This window comes from Cotesia typhae, unplaced genomic scaffold, assembly GCF_013202065.1.
Source record: "Cotesia typhae breed Kobodo isofemale line unplaced genomic scaffold, CoteBio_Ctyphae contig_10, whole genome shotgun sequence".
NCBI lineage: Eukaryota > Metazoa > Arthropoda > Insecta > Hymenoptera > Braconidae > Cotesia > Cotesia typhae.
Genome location: NW_027423710.1, coordinates 592,422 through 613,687, shown reverse-complemented (window position 1 = coordinate 613,687; position 21,266 = coordinate 592,422). Strand labels below are relative to the sequence as shown.

Genomic DNA, 21,266 nt, shown 5'->3' with positions numbered 1-21,266 from the left:
AACGCGCTAAAAAAATTTATATGAGCGAATTTTAAAAATTAAATAATTAAAAATTACTTTTTTTTTTTGTAAAATTCAAATTTAACGCCTCTAGCGGCCAATAAAAGTGAACAAAATTAAAAAATTTTAATTGGCGCCAAAAAATATTACTTTTAAAAATCGCGCCAAATTCAAAATTGGAAATTTTAAAAAGTTTTTAAGATAACTTTAAAAATAATTATTTAAATTAGAAAAATTGTAATTACATTTTTTTACATTTATTTAAATGTAATTTTTTTTTAATTAATTTAATGTCAAATAAGAAATTTATATTAAAAATAATATCTGTAATAAATTAATACTTACTGAGTCGAATTATTTTTCCATTAATAATTTCATTAACTTAAAATACTAATATAAAAAAAATTTTTAAGTATAACAAATTAAAATAAAAATTAATTGAAAAGTGATTGGAATAACAGAACAAAAAATTTGTAAAATAAAATCAAATATTTATTTTAAAGAAATAAAAAAAAATTGAACAAGCATTAATCTTATAAATAACCATAAAGTTACTTAAAAAATTAACAAATAAAATAAAAAAAATTAATCAATAATAATATTCGTACAAACTCACAAAAACTTAATTAATTTTTAAACTTTTTTCTCTCACTAATTTTCGAGCCACTGGAATCTTTATTACTTTCAGAACTTTTCAATAAATTTTTCTTCAGAGAAGCTAACACCTGAGCCGGCGGAGTAGCGCTTGCGACTTTGCTATCCTGAAAAAGATTCTGTTGAGGTTGTACTTCATTAGAGTCAGCACTCGACTTTACTTCTGATGATTGAAACTCTGCGCCTTTATTAGCCGGCACAGACCTAGAAAAGTATCTTTTCACCAAGTTGTCTGGTGTCATCTGTCCTTGATTCATATGTTGGTCCAGTTGTCCAGTGACCTGTGAAAAAAAAAATTAAATTAATAAATTTATCCAAAAATAAAAAAAAAAAAAATTTTTTTTTTAAAATAAATTAAAAAAAAAAAATAAAAAAAATTTACAGGGTTTAACTGAGAAACTTGTTTGTTGAGATCATCATTGTTAGCAGCACGAAAACTGGGATATCTATAAAACTGCTGTTCCCTCGGAACTTCAAAGTTTCCAGCCCAAGATGCTGGACTGGGTTGAAATCTGTTAAGATTAAAAGAAGCGTGAACGTCACAAAGATGCGGATGTTGCGGTCCGTTTGAATTAACTTGAGGATCAAATGGACCCTGTTGATTGAATTGTCCCAGTCCGTATCCATTGAACTGTCCAGATTGATACACTTGCCCAGAATGAAATTGTTCTGCTTGATTAGCTTCTACCGGCACATATAACTGCCCAAGATTATTGTTCTCAGCATCAACTTGTTGAGTGACATCGCAAGAAGCGCCAGAATTTACTGCAAAAGAGTTAGACTCTGAAGAAGCAGTCTCTGATGAAGAAGATGATGAAGATGATGAAGATGATGAAGAAAACTCAGACTCTCCAACGGAACTCGATCCATTTTTATTCAAGCACCTATTCATAAGCTTGGAGCTTCCAACGAGAATTTGAGGAAAGACTGGCGTCTGGTGTTGAATAATCGGGAACTGGACGTACATAACCGAGGACTGAGTGTCTGCTGGCGGTATTACTACGTAAGTGTCTTGATCGCATTTCGATGACTCGTCAGATTTACGCTCGACTATTTTTTCAGTGTAGGTGGTGTTGGAGCAAGAGCTTGGGACTTGGACTGCAGGAGGTTGCGGTGGGTTCATGTGGAGGTAGATGTCTGGCTGCGGAGCTGGATGCGACTCGAATTGCAGGACAATTGGAGGCTGAGTTGGAGGAGGAGAAGGAGGAGGAGGAGGTGGAGAATTGTCTACTGTTACTACTACTGGTGGTGGTTGTGGCGCTGGTTGTGGAGCTGATTGTAGAGCAGGTTGAACGCATGAAAAGCAGCACTCTTTTAGTTGACCTCCTTGTGATGCAGTGGATCCTGGTTGGAAAATATATGTAGTTCCTCCGCTTGAAGATGATCCGTAATTATCATTTGCATTGGTTATACTTCCTGTTGTTCCTGTAGTTCCTATTCCTCCTACTCTGATGATTCCTGTATGTCCTGAAGTTCCTGAAGTTCCTGAAGTTCCAACAGTTCCAACAGTTCCTGTTGTTCCAGTAGCTCCTGTAGACTCAACTATTTTAAAAGTTCCCGTAGTTCCAATAGTTCCTGAAGTTCCAATAGTTCCTGCACAAAAAAAAAAAAATGTTATTTAGGATTAATTATTAATTAACTCTACAATTAAGAAAATTCAATAAAATTTGTAAGAGATATTTTTACACTGATAAAAAAATCAAGAGAAAAATTTTTTTAAAAATCTGAGAAAATATTTTTCATTCAAGTAAATCTTGTTTAATCCAAGATTATATATATATATATATATATATATATATATATATATATATATATATATATATATATTTTTTTTTTTTTTTTTTTTTTTTTTAATGATCAAATTCTTTAAAATAATATTCTTGGTTCAAATTACTTTTTTTAACAGTGCACAGGGAAAAAAAAAAAAAACTCTCAAGTCAAGCGTAAATTTTCTTAAATCAAGAAAATCAAGAAGACTAAAAATTTCTTGAACGAAATTAAATTTTTTTAAGCCAAAAAAATTTCTTCTCGCTCCAAAATAACTTCAGCCTTCTTTATAATTTTCTTAGTTAAAAAAATTATTTTTTCTGTGTTTTGTACCAGTAGTTCCAATAGTTCCTGAAGCTCCAGCTCCCGGACAAGGACAACACGGAGATGATTCTGGCTGAAGAAGATAATAAGCAGCTTGTTTCTTAGCTCTGCTATTACTGACTCCCGTGTGATTGTAAACTTTAGGAAACAATGAAGTGAATAATTTATCTTCCTTCGTCTTGAGATCAGCCTTGATTTTAGGAACTTCGAGTTTTTCAGTCTTACTATACGGCAGAGCGCAAGCTAAGCCGCACAATAAAAAGCCGATTATTATCTTCATTATTTATTATAATTAATTACTACTTTACTTTAATTACAGATATTATCGGAATCAATGCCGAAACCGAACTGATTGAAGTGCGTAGAAATGGCTTTTTATATGATCGTCCGATGCTTGAAATATTGAACACCTTCATTACTCCTAACACTTGCGTTATGTATTTTCGCAATCCATTTTTTGACACACATTTTTTTGATACACTCGTTGGTAATTGTTTGCAAAGATTGCATTTTTCGTTAATGCTTACTGCTGCTGATACTTAGACTATTGAAAGAATATTTAAGAATTGTTATAATTTCGATGTCGACATTCTTGATTAAAAAAATTTGAAGAAATTGCAATTATTTACAATAAAAAATAAAAATTTACTTTTATTTTTAAAAGAAGAAATATTTTTTATATTTTAAAAAAAAAAAAAAATTTAATTTTTATTTTTTAATTGATAAATTTAGTTTTAAAAAAAAAATTTTTTAGATATTTCAGTGCTAAAATAATTGAAAATTTAATTATTTTTAATACTTTTGAAATTAAATATTTCTTCTCAATAAAAATTAACATTTATCAATTTTTTTTAGAATTTTTTTCTTTTTGCTACGATTCTTAGAACGGTATACGGCAAAAAAATTCTACGAAAATTTCTAATTTAAATATCGTAACGCTGAAGGACTATTATTAGATTTGTGGCAACTTTCAAATACTTTAGACGAAAATTTACTGTTTAGAAAAGATTCTTTTTACAATTTACTATTTTAATTTTATCAAAATTGTATTAAATTTGATTAGAAAAAATAAGAAGAAAATAAAAAATAAAATGTAAAATTATTATTAATATTTTTGTATTCATTTTAAAAATTTTTATTACTGTTTAGAAAATTTTTAAAACTCTTGCTAATATTATTTATTTAATAAAATTTACAGTAGTAGATCGTAAAAATTATTAAAAATATAAACAACGCCAAAGTTAGCCGACTTTTTTAATTTTTTCATTTTTTTTATGATTGAATTAGAAATAATAAATATTTTTTTTAAAATTGCTTTTAGAGTTTTTCAAGTTTTTTACAAATGAAATTTTTTTGTTTTGTTTTTTTTAATAAAAAAAATTTTTAGACAATATTTAATGAAGAAATGTCTTCTATAGTTTCAATAAATATAATTTTTTTTTTTTTAATTAACTTAAAAAAAAAAAATTGATGACACAATTAAAAAAAAAAAAAAAAAAAAAAAAAAAAAAAATGAATATGCTTGCATTAATCGACTGCGTCTATTAATATGAACTAATTTTTGTGTCAACTAATATTAAAATATAGGTCGCATTTAATTATTCTTAATTAATATTTTTAAATAAAATAGAAGATTATTCCCAGTACTTTCAGGAAAATTTTGAAGGTTTTGGTGTCACGTCAGAGAAGAAATGAAAAAATACAATTATCTCAAAGGTCACAAAAAAAATTGTTGACTTTTTGGTAGATTTTATTTAACAAGAAATGAAAAATTAATAATTGTTAACTTAAATTCAACAAAATATTACCAAAAAAATTATTGTGCCGCTTGGATAATTCTTAACTAATCTAAATCTTATTTTATTATTTTTAAAATAAAATTTAATTATAATAAATTTAATAAAATATAAAAGAAGAAATGAAGTTTAATTATATTTTTACTAAAATTTGAAAATAACTTTAAAACGCGCGCGCTATTTATTTGAATTCCCGCCAAATTTAAAATTCAAATTTCATTTAAAATTTAAACTAAAATAAATTTTTAATTAAAAATTTCTATTGATTAACTTTAGTACAAAATTAATTAATTAAAAAAAGAAAATAAACTCTTCTAACTTACCAGCAGCAGATTATCTTCACCCTAAAAAATTATTATTACTATTATTTATTCCCCCCGCGAAAGTTAAAGTGACACCTGCCTAGGCAACGAATGTTTTTGTTTTCCAAACTCGTACACCCGCATTCAACTTTTACGAAACAAAAGACTCCTATCAATTGTTTTAAATTATTATTATTATTATTATTATTATTATTTTTTTTTTTTTTCATTTTTATAACACTACATTATTTAATTTTAAAATTAATCACGGATAGTTTGTACCAGAGCACTCTTGTCCACAGCAAAATAATGCTAGAGACAAGATCAGCGGTTTACAAAATGTTGCAACAATCAGCGAGTGAAGAAAGAAGGGTAAGTTATTTTTTATTAATTAACAGTTAACAATTATTAACTTATAAATATTTTCTTTTATTTTATTTATATAGATTGTTAAATGGCCGCCTCCATATTCTATGACTATGACACCTTACCAGGAAAGAGATTTTGATGTTACAGTACACCGGGCATGTTTATCAGTATCTAGTGCTCCTAGAATATCAAAACTTATTGTCCTCGGTGATGTTGCTGTTGGTAAAACTTCACTGGTCAATGTTTTTTGTCACAAAAATTATAATAATAATTACAAACCTACTATTGGGGTGGATTTTGAAGTTGAGAGATTTGATATTCTCAATGTTCCATTCAATCTACAAATGTAAAGTTATTTATTTATTTATTCATCATTATTATTATTGTTAATAATTTTTTTTTTTTGAAAATTTGTAAAATTTGTGTTAATTAATTTTTTTTTTTAAATATATCAATGAAATCAAATAGAAATTTCGTTCAAAAAATAAAAATTAAAATAGTGACCCCACTTGAAAATTTATCAAAAATTTTTCAATTCTAAATTATCGGAAAAATTGTCCTTAAATGATTCTTAAATATTTTCTATCTATGCATTACATTTTTGAAAAATACATAAAAAAATGAACAATTTAAAAAAAAAAAAAAAATTAATCATCATAAATTTAACAAATTTTTTAAAAAATTTATAAATTAAAAAAGAAAAAAATTGAATATTACAATTTTTGAAAAAATTATATAATCGAAAATTCAACTAAGTATAATTCAAATTATACGGGATATTTTTTCGGATTATATCCAGTGTAATCTGGGGCGGTTTTACCGGAAAAATTACTTAATAATTATTATTATTATTTTAATGTTAATTAATATTATAATAAAATTAATATTACAATTAATTTATTATTATTATTAATTATCATTTTTAATTTTAACAGATGGGATACTGCAGGCCAAGAACGTTTTAAATCAATAGCTGCGTCCTATTACCGTGGTGCCAATATCATAATGCTCGTATTTGATCTAACAAGTTTACTATCACTGTCTCATTGCAAGCAATGGTTGGAAGAAGCAGCTAGATCAAATACTGGAAATTATTTTGTTTTTCTTGTCGGTACTAAAAGAGATTTAATGGTATCTATCTATCATTCACATAAAACTTTACAAAAATTTTTTTTTTGTTTTCTAGATTATGCAAAAAAATTGTCATGAATTATTTCATAGGAAATTTATGACATTAAATCAGTTTAATTTGTCATAAAAAAACCATAAAAAATTTTTTTATGACACTTAAATATCAAACAACTAATCATTTTTTTTTAAACAATTAAATTATCAAAAAAATTTTGTTAAAAATTTTACATTTAGAAATTTGAAAAAAATTCTAATTAAAAATTTTATAAAATATTTGTACCTAAATAAAATTCAATTTATTTTCTAAATAATTTTTTAAAGAAAAATGAAGACAAAAATTTTCCAACAAAATAAAAAAATAATAATTCATTAAATAATCATTAACAAAAATTTTAATCCAAATAAATAAAATTTCCAGTCGACCCAAGTCTACGAGATAGTAGAAAAACGTGCCATCACAATTGCCGAGTCTCTGAAAGCCGAATACTGGTCAGTTTCTTCAAAAACCAACGACGGAATCACCGAGTTATTTTCCCGGATCGCAGCTCTGTCATTTAACGCCGCCATTATCCGGGAACTTAATTCTACAAAACAGGAGCAAATAGGAACAAATTTAATCAGTAAGCAAAAACTTTCTCTAACAAAAAACAAAAATACAAAACTTATTATTAACTTATTTACTTTCCAGCATTGAAGCGACGTGAACCTGAAATAGAAAAAAAAAGCAAGTTTATTAAATGGCCGTCATGCTTCAACTGAGTGTAAATAATAGAAAATAATATGAAATTTAATTTAGCTGTCGCTTTAAAATTTTTTAATTTTCTTTAAGAAAAAAATTTGTTGTAAAAAATAATTAAAAAAAAATTGCATTTTTAATTTTATTAAAATTCCTACAAGTCAATTTTTTTAATAATTTTTTTTTGTCATAATTTATTTATTAAAGAAAATAAAAAAAATTATGACAGCTAAATTTAATGTAATAAAAATGATCAGTTATTAATAATTACCAACAAATTGGATCCAGGAAATACCAAGATTGAAGATCCAAGATAAAGATTCCCCTTCTTTTTCCTTACTCACCAAAACTATCCACGCAGAGTCTTCTGTCAGATCGTCAGCAGTCGACAGTTGGTTTTTATCCGTCGCCGGGAAAGGTGTTAACCATTATACCTCATATCACTGTTATATCATCCTCACATCCACTCCAGTGAACCATCGTCCGTGAATAAAATTTATCATCTCATATTGCAGTGACTTAAAACATAAAACGTCACCAGTATAACAGAGTGTAAGACTTGAGATATAGTGACTGTCTGTAATCTGTAAAAATAAATAGTAATAAAATTTTTAATCCAGGTATCCAGTGTTGCGTTCCCGGAAGCCGGGAAGTTGGATCGTTAGTACAGGAAAAGTACGTAGAAATAATTTTAAAATAATAATTAAAAAAAAAAAAAAAAAAACTGTATGCGGAATTGAAACAGAAAATGTACGGCTGCGCGCAATTGCGAATACAACTGGTGGGGATATTTTTAAACGCGAGAGAGAGAGAGAGAGAGAGAGAGAGAGAGAGAGAGAGAGAAAAGCGACACGATAACAACTAATACACGTCCTCCGTCCTCGTACCTCGTAGATCTTGTATTAAGTCACATGGTCACGTGTTGCATTTATCTTCATGTACATAGTGCATCATAATCAGCTGCTTGCTTTATCTATAAGTCCTTTTTTTATTTATTGATAGTTGCAGATCATTTAGGTAAGGTTGTTTTTAGTATATTTATATAATTGTTTTGTTTTTTTAAACAATTATAGTCGGAATTATTAATAACACTGAAGTTAGCCGTCAGCTGACGATTTTTAAAATTTTTTTAACAAATCAATTATAATTAAAAAATTTTTAGAATTTTTTATATTAAAAAAATTGATAACAAAATAAAAAAAAATTTGCATGTGTAAAAAATTACAAGTGCAATTTATTAAAAATATTTTTTTGGTTTAATTTAATTCTCAAAAAAAAAAAAAAAAAAAAAAAAAATCAAGAAATTTAGAACGTCAACTAACTTTAATGATATTAAAAAAATGTTTCTAAAAATTTTTATGATATTAAAATTAGTTAATATTATTTTCATTACCATCCATAATTAAAGTTAGCTGTCACTTGACTATTTATTAATTGTTTTTAACAAAAAAATTTGTACTAAAAAATTATTTTAAAAAAATTGCATTTTTAATTTATTAAAATTTCTAAATGTCCATTTTTTTTTTTTTTTTATTTTTTTAACGCAGTAATTTATTTATTAGAAAAATTATTAAATATCTGTTAAATTAATTTTCTTAAAATTTTCACATGTGAAATTTTTTAATAATATTTTTTTTTATAATAATTAAATTGCTACAAAATTCTAAAAAAATTTTTAATATTTGTCAACTTCAGTGTCATAATTATTGTTATTTTTTTTTTAGTAAGAAGACAGTTGGCAATTTTTGATAAAGTGTCGAAAAAAAAATTTTTTGAAATACTCGTGCTGTTATTTTGATTGTAAAACGTGGATACTGATCGAAGAGATTGGATGAATTAAAATGCGAATATTTATTGGGCATTATCGATTTGCTGAAAGCTGAAATCGCTGAAACCTCGTACTCGGTTTTATTTAAATTTATATATTCCTGCATTGTGTGATTCTGTTCTGGCGAATAGAGTGATAAATAATGTATCTAGGATCAAGGTTCAAGTTAAAAAATATATTTTTTTATTTATATATTTAGCGCTTTATACGCTCGGAGGAGATATAGAAGTGTTGGTATAATTATCTGCATCTACGCATTTCAATGTGTAGATTTTTGTTGTTATTTGCTATGCTTACCGGCTGTTTTATTTTGGAAATTTCGTGTGATTTATTAAAAGCGCTTGGGGATAGTTTCTGACATGTGGCTAGTGAATTTGTTAGTCCCGGAATTCTTTTTCCACGCGTACTTGGCAGCTTTGGATGCTTTCTTGAAGTTTTCGTAGTTTTTGTCTCGCTCGATTATATTTTCTACAAAATCTTTGGAGCTTTTGGAGCTGGTTGAGTAATTTGGTAGGGTAGACATTTTTTTTTTTTTTTGGCTGAAATTTTAGAATTTTTAAATTTGGAGTGGAAGTTGAAGATTGAAATTTTAGAAATTTTTTGAGGATTAAAAATTAGAATTTTAATTGAAAATTTTTTATTAAATTTATAAAATATTATTGATGTAAAAATTTTAATTTTTAATTAAAAATTTCAATTTTTATTTTCATTTAAAAATTTCTATTTTTATTTTTATTTAAAAATTATACATACTTTTGTAATTTATAAATTAATTTTTACAAATTTTTTTTATTGTCTTGAAAATAATGATTTAATTTAAAAAAATTTTTTATTAAAATAAAAATTATAACTTCAAAAATTTTTAAATTACTAAAAAAATTTTTTAACCAGCCAAAAAGTTAAATCTTATAAAATTAAACCAATTTAATAAATTATAATGAATATATAATCGATCAATGCATCATAAAAATAACATTAAAGGCCAATAATTTTTATCTTTGACACGTAATGTTAATTTTTATTAATAATATTTAAAATTCCAAAGCCCAACTTAAAATTAACAAAAAAAAAAAAAAAAAAAAATATTTTAAAGACCCTCCAAATAATATTTTACAGATAAATTTACCTTGAACTAAATTTCTTGCTCTAATTTATTTTTGACGGTCTTTAATAGATAAATAATTAAAAAATCCACAGTCAATAATCTTGACTCCTATCCCAATATTTTTAAAATTAATTTCACTGGAATCCATTAAAATTTTATCAATGAAAAGAATTTATTAAACTAACAATTTGCACAATAATTTTTTATAAATAAATTTGATAGCTTATAATAAAACAAGTGAAAAAATTCAATAAAACAATTGACAAATGTTAAAAATAAAAAAAGAACTTTTAAAGTTTCAAGTCTTATATATAATAATACCGATGATCAAATCAACGAACTTATAAATGTTGCGTTCAAGGTAAAACGTCGGCCGTGAATGTACCGAAAAAAAAAAGTATAAAAGTTTCTTGGTCACTCAATTCATTTAGCAGGATCTGATTTTTTTTGCCAAAAAAAAATTCCGGGTAGAATATAATTATAATAATAACACACAGTATTAATGAATCAAAATTTACGAAATTTAATTTATAACCCATGAGTCACTTGATTAAAAGTACAAAACGTTTATGCATTAATTTTTCCGCCTAATCACACTTTAATTTATGTAACAAGTGTCACCAAGTTCGCGTGGACTATTCAAATGACTGCGTGATTGAATATTTGAAAAGTGTTAGAAACTTACTCCAGTTTTTTTTTTTTTTCTTTCTTCAATAATACTTTGTTGTAATTTATTGATAATTATCGACTTGGTTTCATATTTAAATGTAAAACGCAAAAGATTGATATTGTTGAGCGTCATGATTGACAATAAATTTTTTTTTCTTTTATTACGTAGCCTTTACACGTGCGTACTGCTGACCTTGTAGATACTTGAGAGTAGTCAATGTATGTTTTAGAAAAATTACTGTTGATTTTATTCACTTATCTTGGTTTTATAAATCAATTTTTTTTTTTTTTTTTTTTTTTTTTTTTATAGTGATTATTTTATGAGATATGTCATTTTCTAAATACATGTTGTGATTAATTAGTTGAAAATCATTATAAAAAATTCATTGCTAAGACATTAAGTTCTACATTAAAATTGAAGATAAGATTAATGTCTTTGTTAAAATTTACTATTATTATTTTTAATTAGCAATTATTGTTTTTTAATGACAAATAATTAAATATTCTGAGAAAAAAGTTTAGATGCAAAATTTTCTAAATTGAAAATGTAATTATAAAATTTACAATTCATTTTAAGAAATTTTAAATCTTAAAATATCATTAAAAAAAAATTAATATTATTGAATAAAATTTTAAAAAGAACTTAAAAAATTTTTTAACAATTTAAATATCGATAAATATTTTTTAATGACAAATTATCAAGAATTTAATTAATAGAACTTGTAAAAAATTTTTTTATCGCAAAACTTGTAGAAAAAGTCATTAAAAAACTCATAACAGTTCATTGAAAAAAATAATAAGAATTAAAAAAAAAATTTTTTTAGAATTCTATAAAATATTTCTAAATAAAAAATAATTAATTTAACTTTCTATAAAAATTCCCAATAAAAATATTAATAAGAATTAAATAATCTCTAATTACTATAAAATAGTTTATTAAATAATAAAGTGTCTAAAATTCCTTTAATAAACTATTAATAATAATTAGTTAGACCAAAAAACAAAAATTTTTGTTTAAGTAGTAATTAATGTTTTTCAATAACAAGTAATTAAAAAATTGATAATTTATTTTACACAATTGACATTAAAAAATTTTTTTTTAATTATCATTTGAGTATTAATTAATATTTTTTTAATGACAAATAAATGAATTTTTGTTAAAAAAATTTTTAATTTCAAAGTTTATTTTATAAAAAATGTCATTAAAAAAATTCAATAATCTGTTAAAAAAATTAATATTATTTACTAAAATTTTAAACAGAGCTTTAATTTTAAATAAAAATTTTTTAACAATTTAAATATCGATAAATTTTTTTAAATGGCAAATTCAATAAAATAAAAAATTTTATTAATAAAACTTGTAAAAAATTTTTTTATCACAAAATTTGTAGAAAAAGTTATTAAACAACTCATAATAGTTCATTGAAAAAAATAATAATTAAAAAAAAATTTTTTTTGAATTCTATGAAATATTTTTAAATAAAAAATAATTAATTTATCTTTCTATAAAAATGAAATAATCTCTAATTATTATAAAATAGTTTATTAAATAATAAAATGTCTAAAATTCGTTTAATAAACTATTAATAATAATTAATTACACCAAAACTGAAAGAAACAATTACATAAAAAAAATTGTCATAAATAGAGAAATAAATTGTTAAAACAATACAAAATTATACAATGAAATATTAAATTCAACAAATTACGATGTTAATAAAAACTGAACATTGTACGAGTGCGTAAATGTAATGATGCTGATGACTCGTCGGTTTTTCATTTGCCTGGTCACACATTTTACCAACTCGAACGTAATAAGTTTGTTGATGTTAGTAACATGTACCATACCCATGCACGGTGATTTAAATCGACATCCACGTCCACGTCAACGTATGACCGCTCAACTCAACCCACTTTATTCGCCAGCCAAAACGATATCAGAAAAAGAGTAGAGAGTGTAAGTGGTGACTGGTGACTCGATTCCGAGTCCAAGTAGTCGAGAGTAGCCAGTGTCCGCACGTATTCCCTAGGATCCGGAAAAACCTTGTCCAGTAGTCGCTTTCCTCTAACCGACTCTCTCTCTCTCTCTCTCTCTCTCTCTCTCTCTCTCTCTCTCTCTCTCTCTCTCTCTCTCTCTCTCTCTCTCTCTCTCTCTCTCTCAGTGCAGTGATTTTCTCCCAGCTAGTTAACACAAAACAATTAGTAATCTAATTATAAATTATAATCACAATTATTATTGTAATTAACAATAACTTAATCTATAATAAAATAATAAATTTTAAATTCTAACTCACTATTTTACCAGACTAATAAAATAATTATAAATAAACTTACCATGGATTTGCCGGTGAGTATCAAAAAGTGATCAATTATCGTTAAGCTACCCACCTAACAGAGAAAGTTCCAGCATTTTCCCTTTTTCCATTACATAATCATATATATTATTATTTTAAATAATCAGTCCATTTATTTATTTTTTTATTTTTTTCTTCCTTTTGCTGCTTTAAATCTGAAACAAAAAAAAAAAAAAAAAAAAAAAAAATAGATTATTATTTTTGATCAACGCTATATTTCATTTTAAAACTGACCTATTGTACTAAGACCTTTTTTTTTTACCTGTCTACGTGCCTTCACGCAGGTATAAAATAAAAAATAAAATAAATCAAACTATTATTTCCGCTCACCGCGTAATAATGAACTTTAATATGTTTAATGCATTTTAAATATTACGTCAACCGTTTTGGCATTATCTTTTTTACCGACTAAATTAACCTTGAACTCTTTTTACAGTGTACTCAATCATTTTATTTTTTTTAGTAAATATTTAATTGGCCATAAATTTAAATCTAAAAAAAAAATTACAATCATTTAAGCGCGATAAAGATTATTTTTTAGTCCAGTTAAATAATTAAAAAAAAAAAAAGAAAAAAAAAATATCAAATATTAAGCATACATTAATCGGTACCAGTTATATAATATACTCGATAGTTAATTGTAAGATAAAATAAAATAAATTATAATGCATATTTAGAATCGCGATTTGGTTTTTGGTTTCACAAATCGGTTGTATAACTCAATACGTAATAGAACTTGGGTAACATAATTTCTCGGTGTACACATCAATATAAATCCAGAATATCCCGGTTTCTCCAGATATTATCCATTGGTATGCCAGCAGCCTTTTGGCGACCGGTTTTTCTCCATCTTCATCTTCATCTTCATCTTCATCTTCATCTTCATCTTCATCTTCATCTTCATCTTCATCTTCATCTCCATCCAGCTCGTCCTTATGCTGCTGCTCATAACTTTTTATCCTTTTATCTTTTTCTTCCTTCTTTTTTTAATTTTTTTCTTGTTATCTGTTCAAGTCTTGTAAAGTAAACCGCCCAAAAAAGGACGAGACTTGTTATGTCCGTCCACTTTAAATCATTTCTCTCCGTTCATTTTCATTTTTTTAAGCGTCAGATCAATCTGTAAATAATATATTTTACCGTTTAGTTAATGTATCATTTAATTTAGGCTACTTCAGATTTATATATTTACTTTTAGTGTCTATTTAGCGGACATTTGTCAATTTTTATCAGTTTTCAATACTTTGATGAATTATTTTATATTTAATATATAAAAAATATGATACCGAAATTTCGGATTTTTATAATAAATAAAATATTATTATAATTTTGTATTTTTTAATTTCTAAATTGCGGAAATCTTTTTATTAAATAATTAAAATAATAATAATAATAATTTCAGTATCATATCAAAAATTCATCTTTTATATTTTTAAAATTTTAAAATTCACTAAATTTTTATACAAATTTGATAATTATTTAGCTTCAAAAAATTTTTTTATACAAAAAATCGAAGAATTAATATTTAGAAACATTTTTTTTTTTTAATTATTCTATCCGACGATGAGTTTACAATAATATTGATGGAAATTTTTCAAAACAATTTTTTTAAGTAATTTTAGCTTTCAATTATTGACAAAAATTTTGTCAGTAAAATTGAGCTACGTGTTGATTTTTTAAAACTTTTTCCGTATTTTGAATTAAAAAAAAATTTTTTGTAATTCTATTTTTTATAAACTTTAAGAAAAAAAAATGTAATTAAAAAACAAATTTGGTAATTATTTACAAATGGGGTCCACCATTTTCATATTCATTTTTTTGAACGAAATTTCTATTTTATTTTGTTGATATATATATTTTTTTTTAATAAATAAAAAAATGAACAATTAAAAAAAAAAAAAAAAAGTTGATTATCACAATTTTAACAAATTTTACAAATTAAAAAAAAAAATTTATAAATTTTTCTGAAAATTGTGATATTCATTTTTTTTTAAATTGTTTATTTTTTTATGTACTTTTCAAAAAAATATATATCAAAAACATTAAAAAGAAATAATATAGATATTTTAAAAATAAAATTTTTTTTATTGCTTGAAACATTATGAATCATAGAATGAAATAACTACCAAAAATTTCTACTAGGTTGATACTTCTTTTAAATATCTTACTATTTTTGGTATATAATTAACAATTATTATAATTAAACTCAGATAATCTAGACTTAGTCTTGAAAATTATTCCAAGTTATTCAAAATAAATACTTACAATATTTGCATTCATAATTTTTATCGATTTTCAAATTGTCTAATTCTATCTTTAAAAAAAAAAAAAAAAGTATTAAAACTACAATTACAATTTAATTAAAAAGAAATTTCAAATTTTTTTAAAAATAAGTACTTACATTACCTGTATAAATAATTTTTTACATCTAATTTTTTTCCAAAAAAATTTAGCAACTATCCCTGTAAATTAAATTAATAATTTTTTTGATATTAAAAAATTAATATTTAAAAAAAAAAATTTATTAAAATTGCAGACAGCCGACGCATCTCAACCGACGGCTGTAAGAATGTCGAGCACCCCAGTTTACAAAGGTGAAACCAGCACCGAAGTATCATCATCATACTTCAGTACTTTGGATCTAGGACTTCTTGGAATATTACTTCTAGTAGCCGGCTGGTACGTCTTTAAAAAAAGCAAGCACGATGACTTGCCACCAGCCAGCAAATCTTACTCAATCCAGTAAGTTATCAATCATTATCTATAATTTTTTTTTTTTTTAATCATCTTCACCTCAAAGATAACCACGAGCGCTGATTAATTTCCAGACCAACGAGTTCTACAGCGACAGCTCCTACGGAAAACTCATTCATTAAAAAACTGCGAACCTCCGGACGTAGCCTGGTAGTTTTCTACGGCAGTCAAACAGGAACTGGTGAAGAATTCGCTGGAAGACTCGCCAAAGAAGGCGTCCGGTACAAGATGAAGGGAATGGTAGCTGACCCGGAGGAATCCGACATGGAAGAGTTGGTGAATCTGAAACAAATACCCAACAGCTTAGCTGTTTTCTGTCTGGCTACTTATGGCGAGGGTGATCCTACCGACAACGCTATGGAATTTGTCGACTGGCTGAAAAATGGCGAAGCTGATCTTACTGGACTTAATTACGCCGTAAGTCCTGAGAGAATAATTGTTGCAATTAATTTTATTAATTTTATTAATTTGTGTCAGTGATAATCTGACGCGCAACGAGTACCAGCTGCTGATAAATCAGAAATTATTATTATTTTATTTAGTAAAACTCTCCTCAGAAAAACTAACCTCAGTTCATCGGCAACTTGCAAGTAGACGTGTTTTGAATTTTTAATTAAATTTCATTAATTTTAAGCCTTAAATTAATAGTTTTAATTATTGTTAATGTGATTGTATAATATTGTGCAATTTTCACGTCTGTCATTATGTACTTTGAAATCTGTTGTTTCATTCAGTTTTTTTTTTTTTTGTTGATTTTAATTTACTAATCTGTGGGATTATTTCAACTTTTTTTTAAATTTTTCATTCCATGTCAAGTAATAATGATAAGCATGAACGTTAAGTTGTGCAAATTATGTTCTGTGACGCGAAATTTAATGATTATCATAAATTCAAACACTAACGTCACGCGGCGGAGATTTTCATCACTAAGTAAAACGAAAAAAGTAATTTTAAATTATTTATTAACATTGTAGTTAGCAATTAAATTCTAGAATTTTTCATACTACCGGCCTAATTAGTCATTGCGTGTTATCTTGTGCTGTGTTATGTAATTCCTTTTTGTTTTTAATGATCCACTATTTTTTAGGATAATTATCTGTCATTTTTTTTTTTTTTTTTTTTTTTTTTTTTTTTTTTTTATTTACTAATAAGCGGTTTTTAATTTCAGGTATTTGGATTGGGTAACAAGACATATGAGCACTACAATGAGGTGGCTACTTACGTTGATTTTAGACTCGAACAGCTTGGAGCGACCAGAGTTTTTGAATGCGGACTTGGGGATGATGATGCCAAGTAATTATTTTCAGTTTTACATGATCAATTTACATACATTGGTTACTAAATCATGTATTATTGATGATTGTCAATTTTTAACTGGAATAGTTTTGTTTTTTGAGATAAAAAATTATAATTTTAAAATTAGATGTTTCGGGGATGGGGGGTTGAAAAATTTTAATATTTTATGTATTATGTATTTTTTATGGAAATTTTGATAAATTTTTATGACATTAAAGTTAACTGTCACTTGACAATTTTTTAATTTTTTTTTTTTAACAAAAAAAAATTGTTCTAAAAAATTATTTTTAAAAAATTGCATTTTTAATTTATTAAAATTTCTACTCGTCAATTTTTTTTTTTTTTTGCTATAATTTATTTGTTAAAAAAAATTAAAACATTTATGAAGTAACAGCTAAATTTAATGTTATTGAATTTTATTTTGGGTAAATAATTAGCTGTCAATTTTTGCTCCTCTACACGGAAAGAACAAAATTACACTGCATATTTATTTATTTATTTATTTATTTATTTATTTGTCGTTATATAAATTTATTATATTTTTTAGCATCGAAGACGACTTTATTACGTGGAAAGACAAATTCTGGCCAGCAGTATGCGACTTTTTCGGAATCGAAGGCGCAGGAGAAGACGTCAGCATCCGTCAGTACAAATTAACAGAACACGTTGAAGTTCCTGCTGACCGTATTTACACTGGAGAAATAGCGCGTCTTCATTCATTAGTTAACCAACGACCGTAAGTAATTTATCTCAAGTTTAAGTTTCTAAATATTAATTATATTTCCCCAAAAAATATTACTTCAGAAATTAAAACAAAAATTAACAAATAAATTATTTTAGAGAAAATTTATAAAAAATTTTTGTTCCATTTTTTTTTTTTTTTTTTTTACAAATATTACAATTTTTTAATTTCAAAATAAGGAAGAAAATTATTTTAATTTTCAAACTTCTAAATTTTTATTTTGTAATTTTAAAACAAACTATTTTTTATTTTTATAAAAAAATTCACAGAATTTTTTTTTCATAAACTTTCTCTAAAATAATTTATTTATATTAATAAATCATAAAAATTTTGTAAAAATTAATTTCAGTAAAAGTTAATCAATAAATTTTATTTTTTCAAACGAAGTAATAAAAAAAAAAAAAAAAATTCTTGTAGTGAATTTAACTCTAAAAAAAAAAATTAAATTATTCACTTAGAAAATTTCAAGATTGTAATTCTTCAATTAATTAAAAAAAAAAAAAAATTTATTAACTTTTATAAAAAATTTCAGACCATTTGACGCAAAGAATCCGTACCTGGCAGCAGTAAAAGTGAACCGCGAGTTGCACGGACCAACATCAGAGCGTTCATGCATGCACATCGAGTTTGACATCGAGGGTTCTAAGATGCGTTACGACGCGGGCGACCACGTCGCGGTCTACCCGGTGAATGACAATGAGTTGGTGGAGAAAATAGGAAAAATTTGCGAGGTCGACCTGGACACAGTGATAACTCTGACGAACACCGACGAGGAATCGACGAAGAAGCACCCGTTCCCTTGTCCCTGCTCTTACAGAACAGCATTGACCCATTACATCGACATCACGAGCAACCCGAGGACCCACGTGCTCAAGGAACTCGCTGAGTATTGCAGCGACCCGAAGGACAAGGAGAGGTTGAAGCTGATGGCCTCGACCACCGCCGAAGGAAAAGCTCTCTTCCATCAGTGGGTGACCAACGAGAACCGCAACATCGTCCATATTCTTGAGGACATTCCCAGCTTGAAGCCAGCGCTGGACCATCTTTGCGAGCTGCTGCCGCGTCTCCAGTGTCGGTACTACTCGATTTCTTCCTCGCCGAAGCTTCATCCGACTTCTATCCATATAACTGCGGTGGTTGTCGAGTACAAGACCCCGACTGGACGCATCAACAGGGGAGTCACTACTACCTGGTTGAAGAACAAGCATCCCACTGATCCTCCGAGTTACGTTCCAATCTTCGTTAGAAAGTCCCAGTTCAGACTTCCACCCAGAGCTATCACTCCCATCATCATGGTTGGACCTGGAACTGGTTTCGCTCCCTTCCGCGGGTTCATCCAGGAACGCGACTTGCTGAGAAAGAGCGGAGAGGATGTTGGAGATACTATTTTGTACTTCGGGTGTCGTAAGAGCAAAGAAGATTTTCTCTATCAAGATGAATTGGAAGGCTATGTCAAGAGCGGGACCTTGACTCTTCACACGGCTTTTAGTAGAGAGCAGGAGAAGAAGGTCTATGTTACTCATCTTCTTGAGAAGAACAAGGATGAGATTTGGGATGTCATTGGAGCTAAACATGGACATGTTTACATTTGCGGGTATTTTTTATTTTATTATTTTTTTTTTTTTCATCTAGCTTTGGCAAATTTTATTTATTAAATGGAAATTTTATTTTTAATCTATTGAATTAAAGTTTAAAAATTTTGATTGCTATTTAAAATAAGTAGAAAATTATTTTGAATTACAAGAAGTTTAAAAAAATTTTTTTACTATCAAAAAAGTTTGGGTGCTTGATAAAATTCGAAATATTTTATCAGTAGATATTTTTCGGAGTAAATTTATTACAAAAAATATTAAAAAGCACTCCAAACTGAAAAATAATTTTGGTAATTATTTACAAGTAAGGTCCACCTTATTTTTGATAATCAACTTTTTTTTTTTTTTTTTTTTTTTTAAATTGTTCATTTTTTTATGAATTTAAAAAAAAGTATATATTAAAATTTTCAAAAAAAATGAAAATTTAAATGGGACCCCACTTGTAAATAATTACCATAATTTTTTTTGTTGAAAATTTAAAGGCTGTTTCATTTCAAAACACAGTAAAATTTTTTGAATACTTTTATTAACCAATCTAACATTTTAAAAAATTTTCCGTCACTGATTAAATCAAATTTTTTATCAAATTAAAAGTACAAACTTTTTTTTATCAGAAAAATTTTTAAAAATGTAAGAAATTTCAGTTACTGTATTTTTAAATTTAAATGGAACTACCCCTTAAATTTATTCAAAATTATTTTCTAAATTTTTTTTAGTGTTTTTAAACTCTAACATAATTCCAAAATTTTTTATATAATTAAAAATCAAAAAATTCAAGTTGTAATATTTTACTTAACTCCAAAATGACAAAATATTTTTAATCATGTTAAAAATTGAGCTACAAAATTAGTCATTTTTTTTTTATTCTGATAATCCTGATCAGGACACTAGAATAAATTTCTAAAATGATTAAATTATAATTAATCTTTAATACCTGTAAAAATTTTTAAATTTTAAAATCAATCGTCAAAATGAAATTAATTTTTTTTTTTTTTTTTTTTTTTTTTTTTTTTTTTTTTTAAAAATTCAACATAAAAATTTAAAAAATTTCAATTTGCCAAAGAATAAATTTATAATTATATTTAATTAATTAATCAATTATTATTAACAATAAATTTTTTAGTGACGCACGTAACATGGCCCGAGATGTCCACAATATTTTGCTAAAAGTAGTCCAAGAAAAAGGAAAAATGACTGAACTTCAAGCGGCTGACTACATAAAGAAAATGGAAACCCAGAAGCGCTACTCGACCGACGTCTGGAGTTGATCAGACCACCGCTTCTAATTAATGTTTAATTGATATTAATTAACGATTACGTACGTGATGTTGATTTTGTCAATAATTGATTGTCAGTACGGTATACATAATTTCATCAGAGACTCCCCGTGAGAAAGCTCATGCTTATAGAAAAATAAAAGATTGTTCATGTAAATAATAACTTTCGCAGCACCGTATTTAATTACTCAATCAATCAATTAAAAATAAATGATTGTTTTGAAAATTATCGATGATGCCCGACGGTATTTATACTTGATCACTTTTTTAATTAATTCATTACATTTTAATTCTATGTTTTTCAGTTTTATTTATATTAAGTATAAAAATTATTAATTATTTTAATATGAATATAAATATTAATATTAATATTAATTGATAGATTTATAGATAATGTATAAATTACAAACAAAATAATCATTGACTATTAAATTGTAGACGAAATTTATTTTTGAAAATATTAAATTAAGGTAATGGATTTTTATATAAATTTTTTAAGTAATTTTAATAATTAAAAATTGTATTTTATGTAAGATTTCAATTAGTAAAATCGTTATGTTATAATAACGTTTA

General features: G+C 25.7%; 3 protein-coding genes and 3 long non-coding RNA genes across 8 annotated transcripts; 2 read left to right on the top strand and 4 right to left on the bottom strand.

Moving 5' to 3' along the window:
- Positions 1-470: 470 nt before the first annotated feature.
- Positions 471-3,080, bottom strand: LOC141525173 (uncharacterized). Its single transcript, XM_074239586.1, has 3 exons — positions 2,755-3,080; positions 1,037-2,247; positions 471-935 (listed from the first exon to the last, which is right to left on the bottom strand). The coding sequence occupies exons 1-3, from the start codon at positions 3,023-3,025 to the stop codon at positions 627-629; spliced, it is 1,791 nt and encodes a 596-aa protein (XP_074095687.1). The 5' UTR covers positions 3,026-3,080; the 3' UTR covers positions 471-626.
- Positions 3,081-4,295: 1,215 nt separating this feature from the next.
- On the top strand, positions 4,296-7,505 carry LOC141528709 (ras-related protein Rab-34). The gene is made up of 6 exons (XM_074245267.1): positions 4,296-5,215; positions 5,290-5,558; positions 6,148-6,343; positions 6,762-6,963; positions 7,032-7,104; positions 7,368-7,505. Exons 1-5 carry the CDS (start codon positions 4,955-4,957, stop codon positions 7,100-7,102), a joined length of 999 nt encoding a protein of 332 aa, XP_074101368.1. The 5' UTR covers positions 4,296-4,954; the 3' UTR covers positions 7,103-7,104; positions 7,368-7,505.
- Positions 6,617-7,490, bottom strand: LOC141530461 (uncharacterized). The gene is made up of 3 exons (XR_012479784.1): positions 7,351-7,490; positions 7,025-7,049; positions 6,617-6,927 (listed from the first exon to the last, which is right to left on the bottom strand). It is a non-coding gene; the product is annotated as an uncharacterized LOC141530461 (long non-coding RNA).
- Positions 7,493-21,142, top strand: Cpr (Cytochrome P450 reductase). Of its 3 annotated transcripts, XM_074241193.1 has the most exons (8): positions 7,493-7,631; positions 7,700-7,754; positions 15,569-15,774; positions 15,861-16,203; positions 16,955-17,079; positions 17,630-17,818; positions 18,357-19,418; positions 20,540-21,142. In XM_074241193.1, the coding sequence occupies exons 3-8, from the start codon at positions 15,602-15,604 to the stop codon at positions 20,682-20,684; spliced, it is 2,037 nt and encodes a 678-aa protein (XP_074097294.1). In that variant the 5' UTR covers positions 7,493-7,631; positions 7,700-7,754; positions 15,569-15,601; the 3' UTR covers positions 20,685-21,142. The 3 variants fall into 3 exon arrangements, with proteins under 3 accessions (XP_074097294.1, XP_074098012.1, XP_074096540.1); XM_074241911.1 differs by lacking the exons at positions 7,493-7,631; positions 7,700-7,754 and adding an exon at positions 7,968-8,096; XM_074240439.1 differs by lacking the exons at positions 7,493-7,631; positions 7,700-7,754 and adding an exon at positions 12,895-13,028.
- On the bottom strand, positions 8,742-10,688 carry LOC141531380 (uncharacterized). Its single transcript, XR_012479961.1, has 3 exons — positions 10,034-10,688; positions 9,205-9,446; positions 8,742-9,055 (listed from the first exon to the last, which is right to left on the bottom strand). It is a non-coding gene; the product is annotated as an uncharacterized LOC141531380 (long non-coding RNA).
- LOC141531879 (uncharacterized) lies at positions 13,035-15,558 on the bottom strand. Its single transcript, XR_012480041.1, has 3 exons — positions 15,439-15,558; positions 15,298-15,346; positions 13,035-14,152 (listed from the first exon to the last, which is right to left on the bottom strand). It is a non-coding gene; the product is annotated as an uncharacterized LOC141531879 (long non-coding RNA).
- Positions 21,143-21,266: the final 124 nt, after the last annotated feature.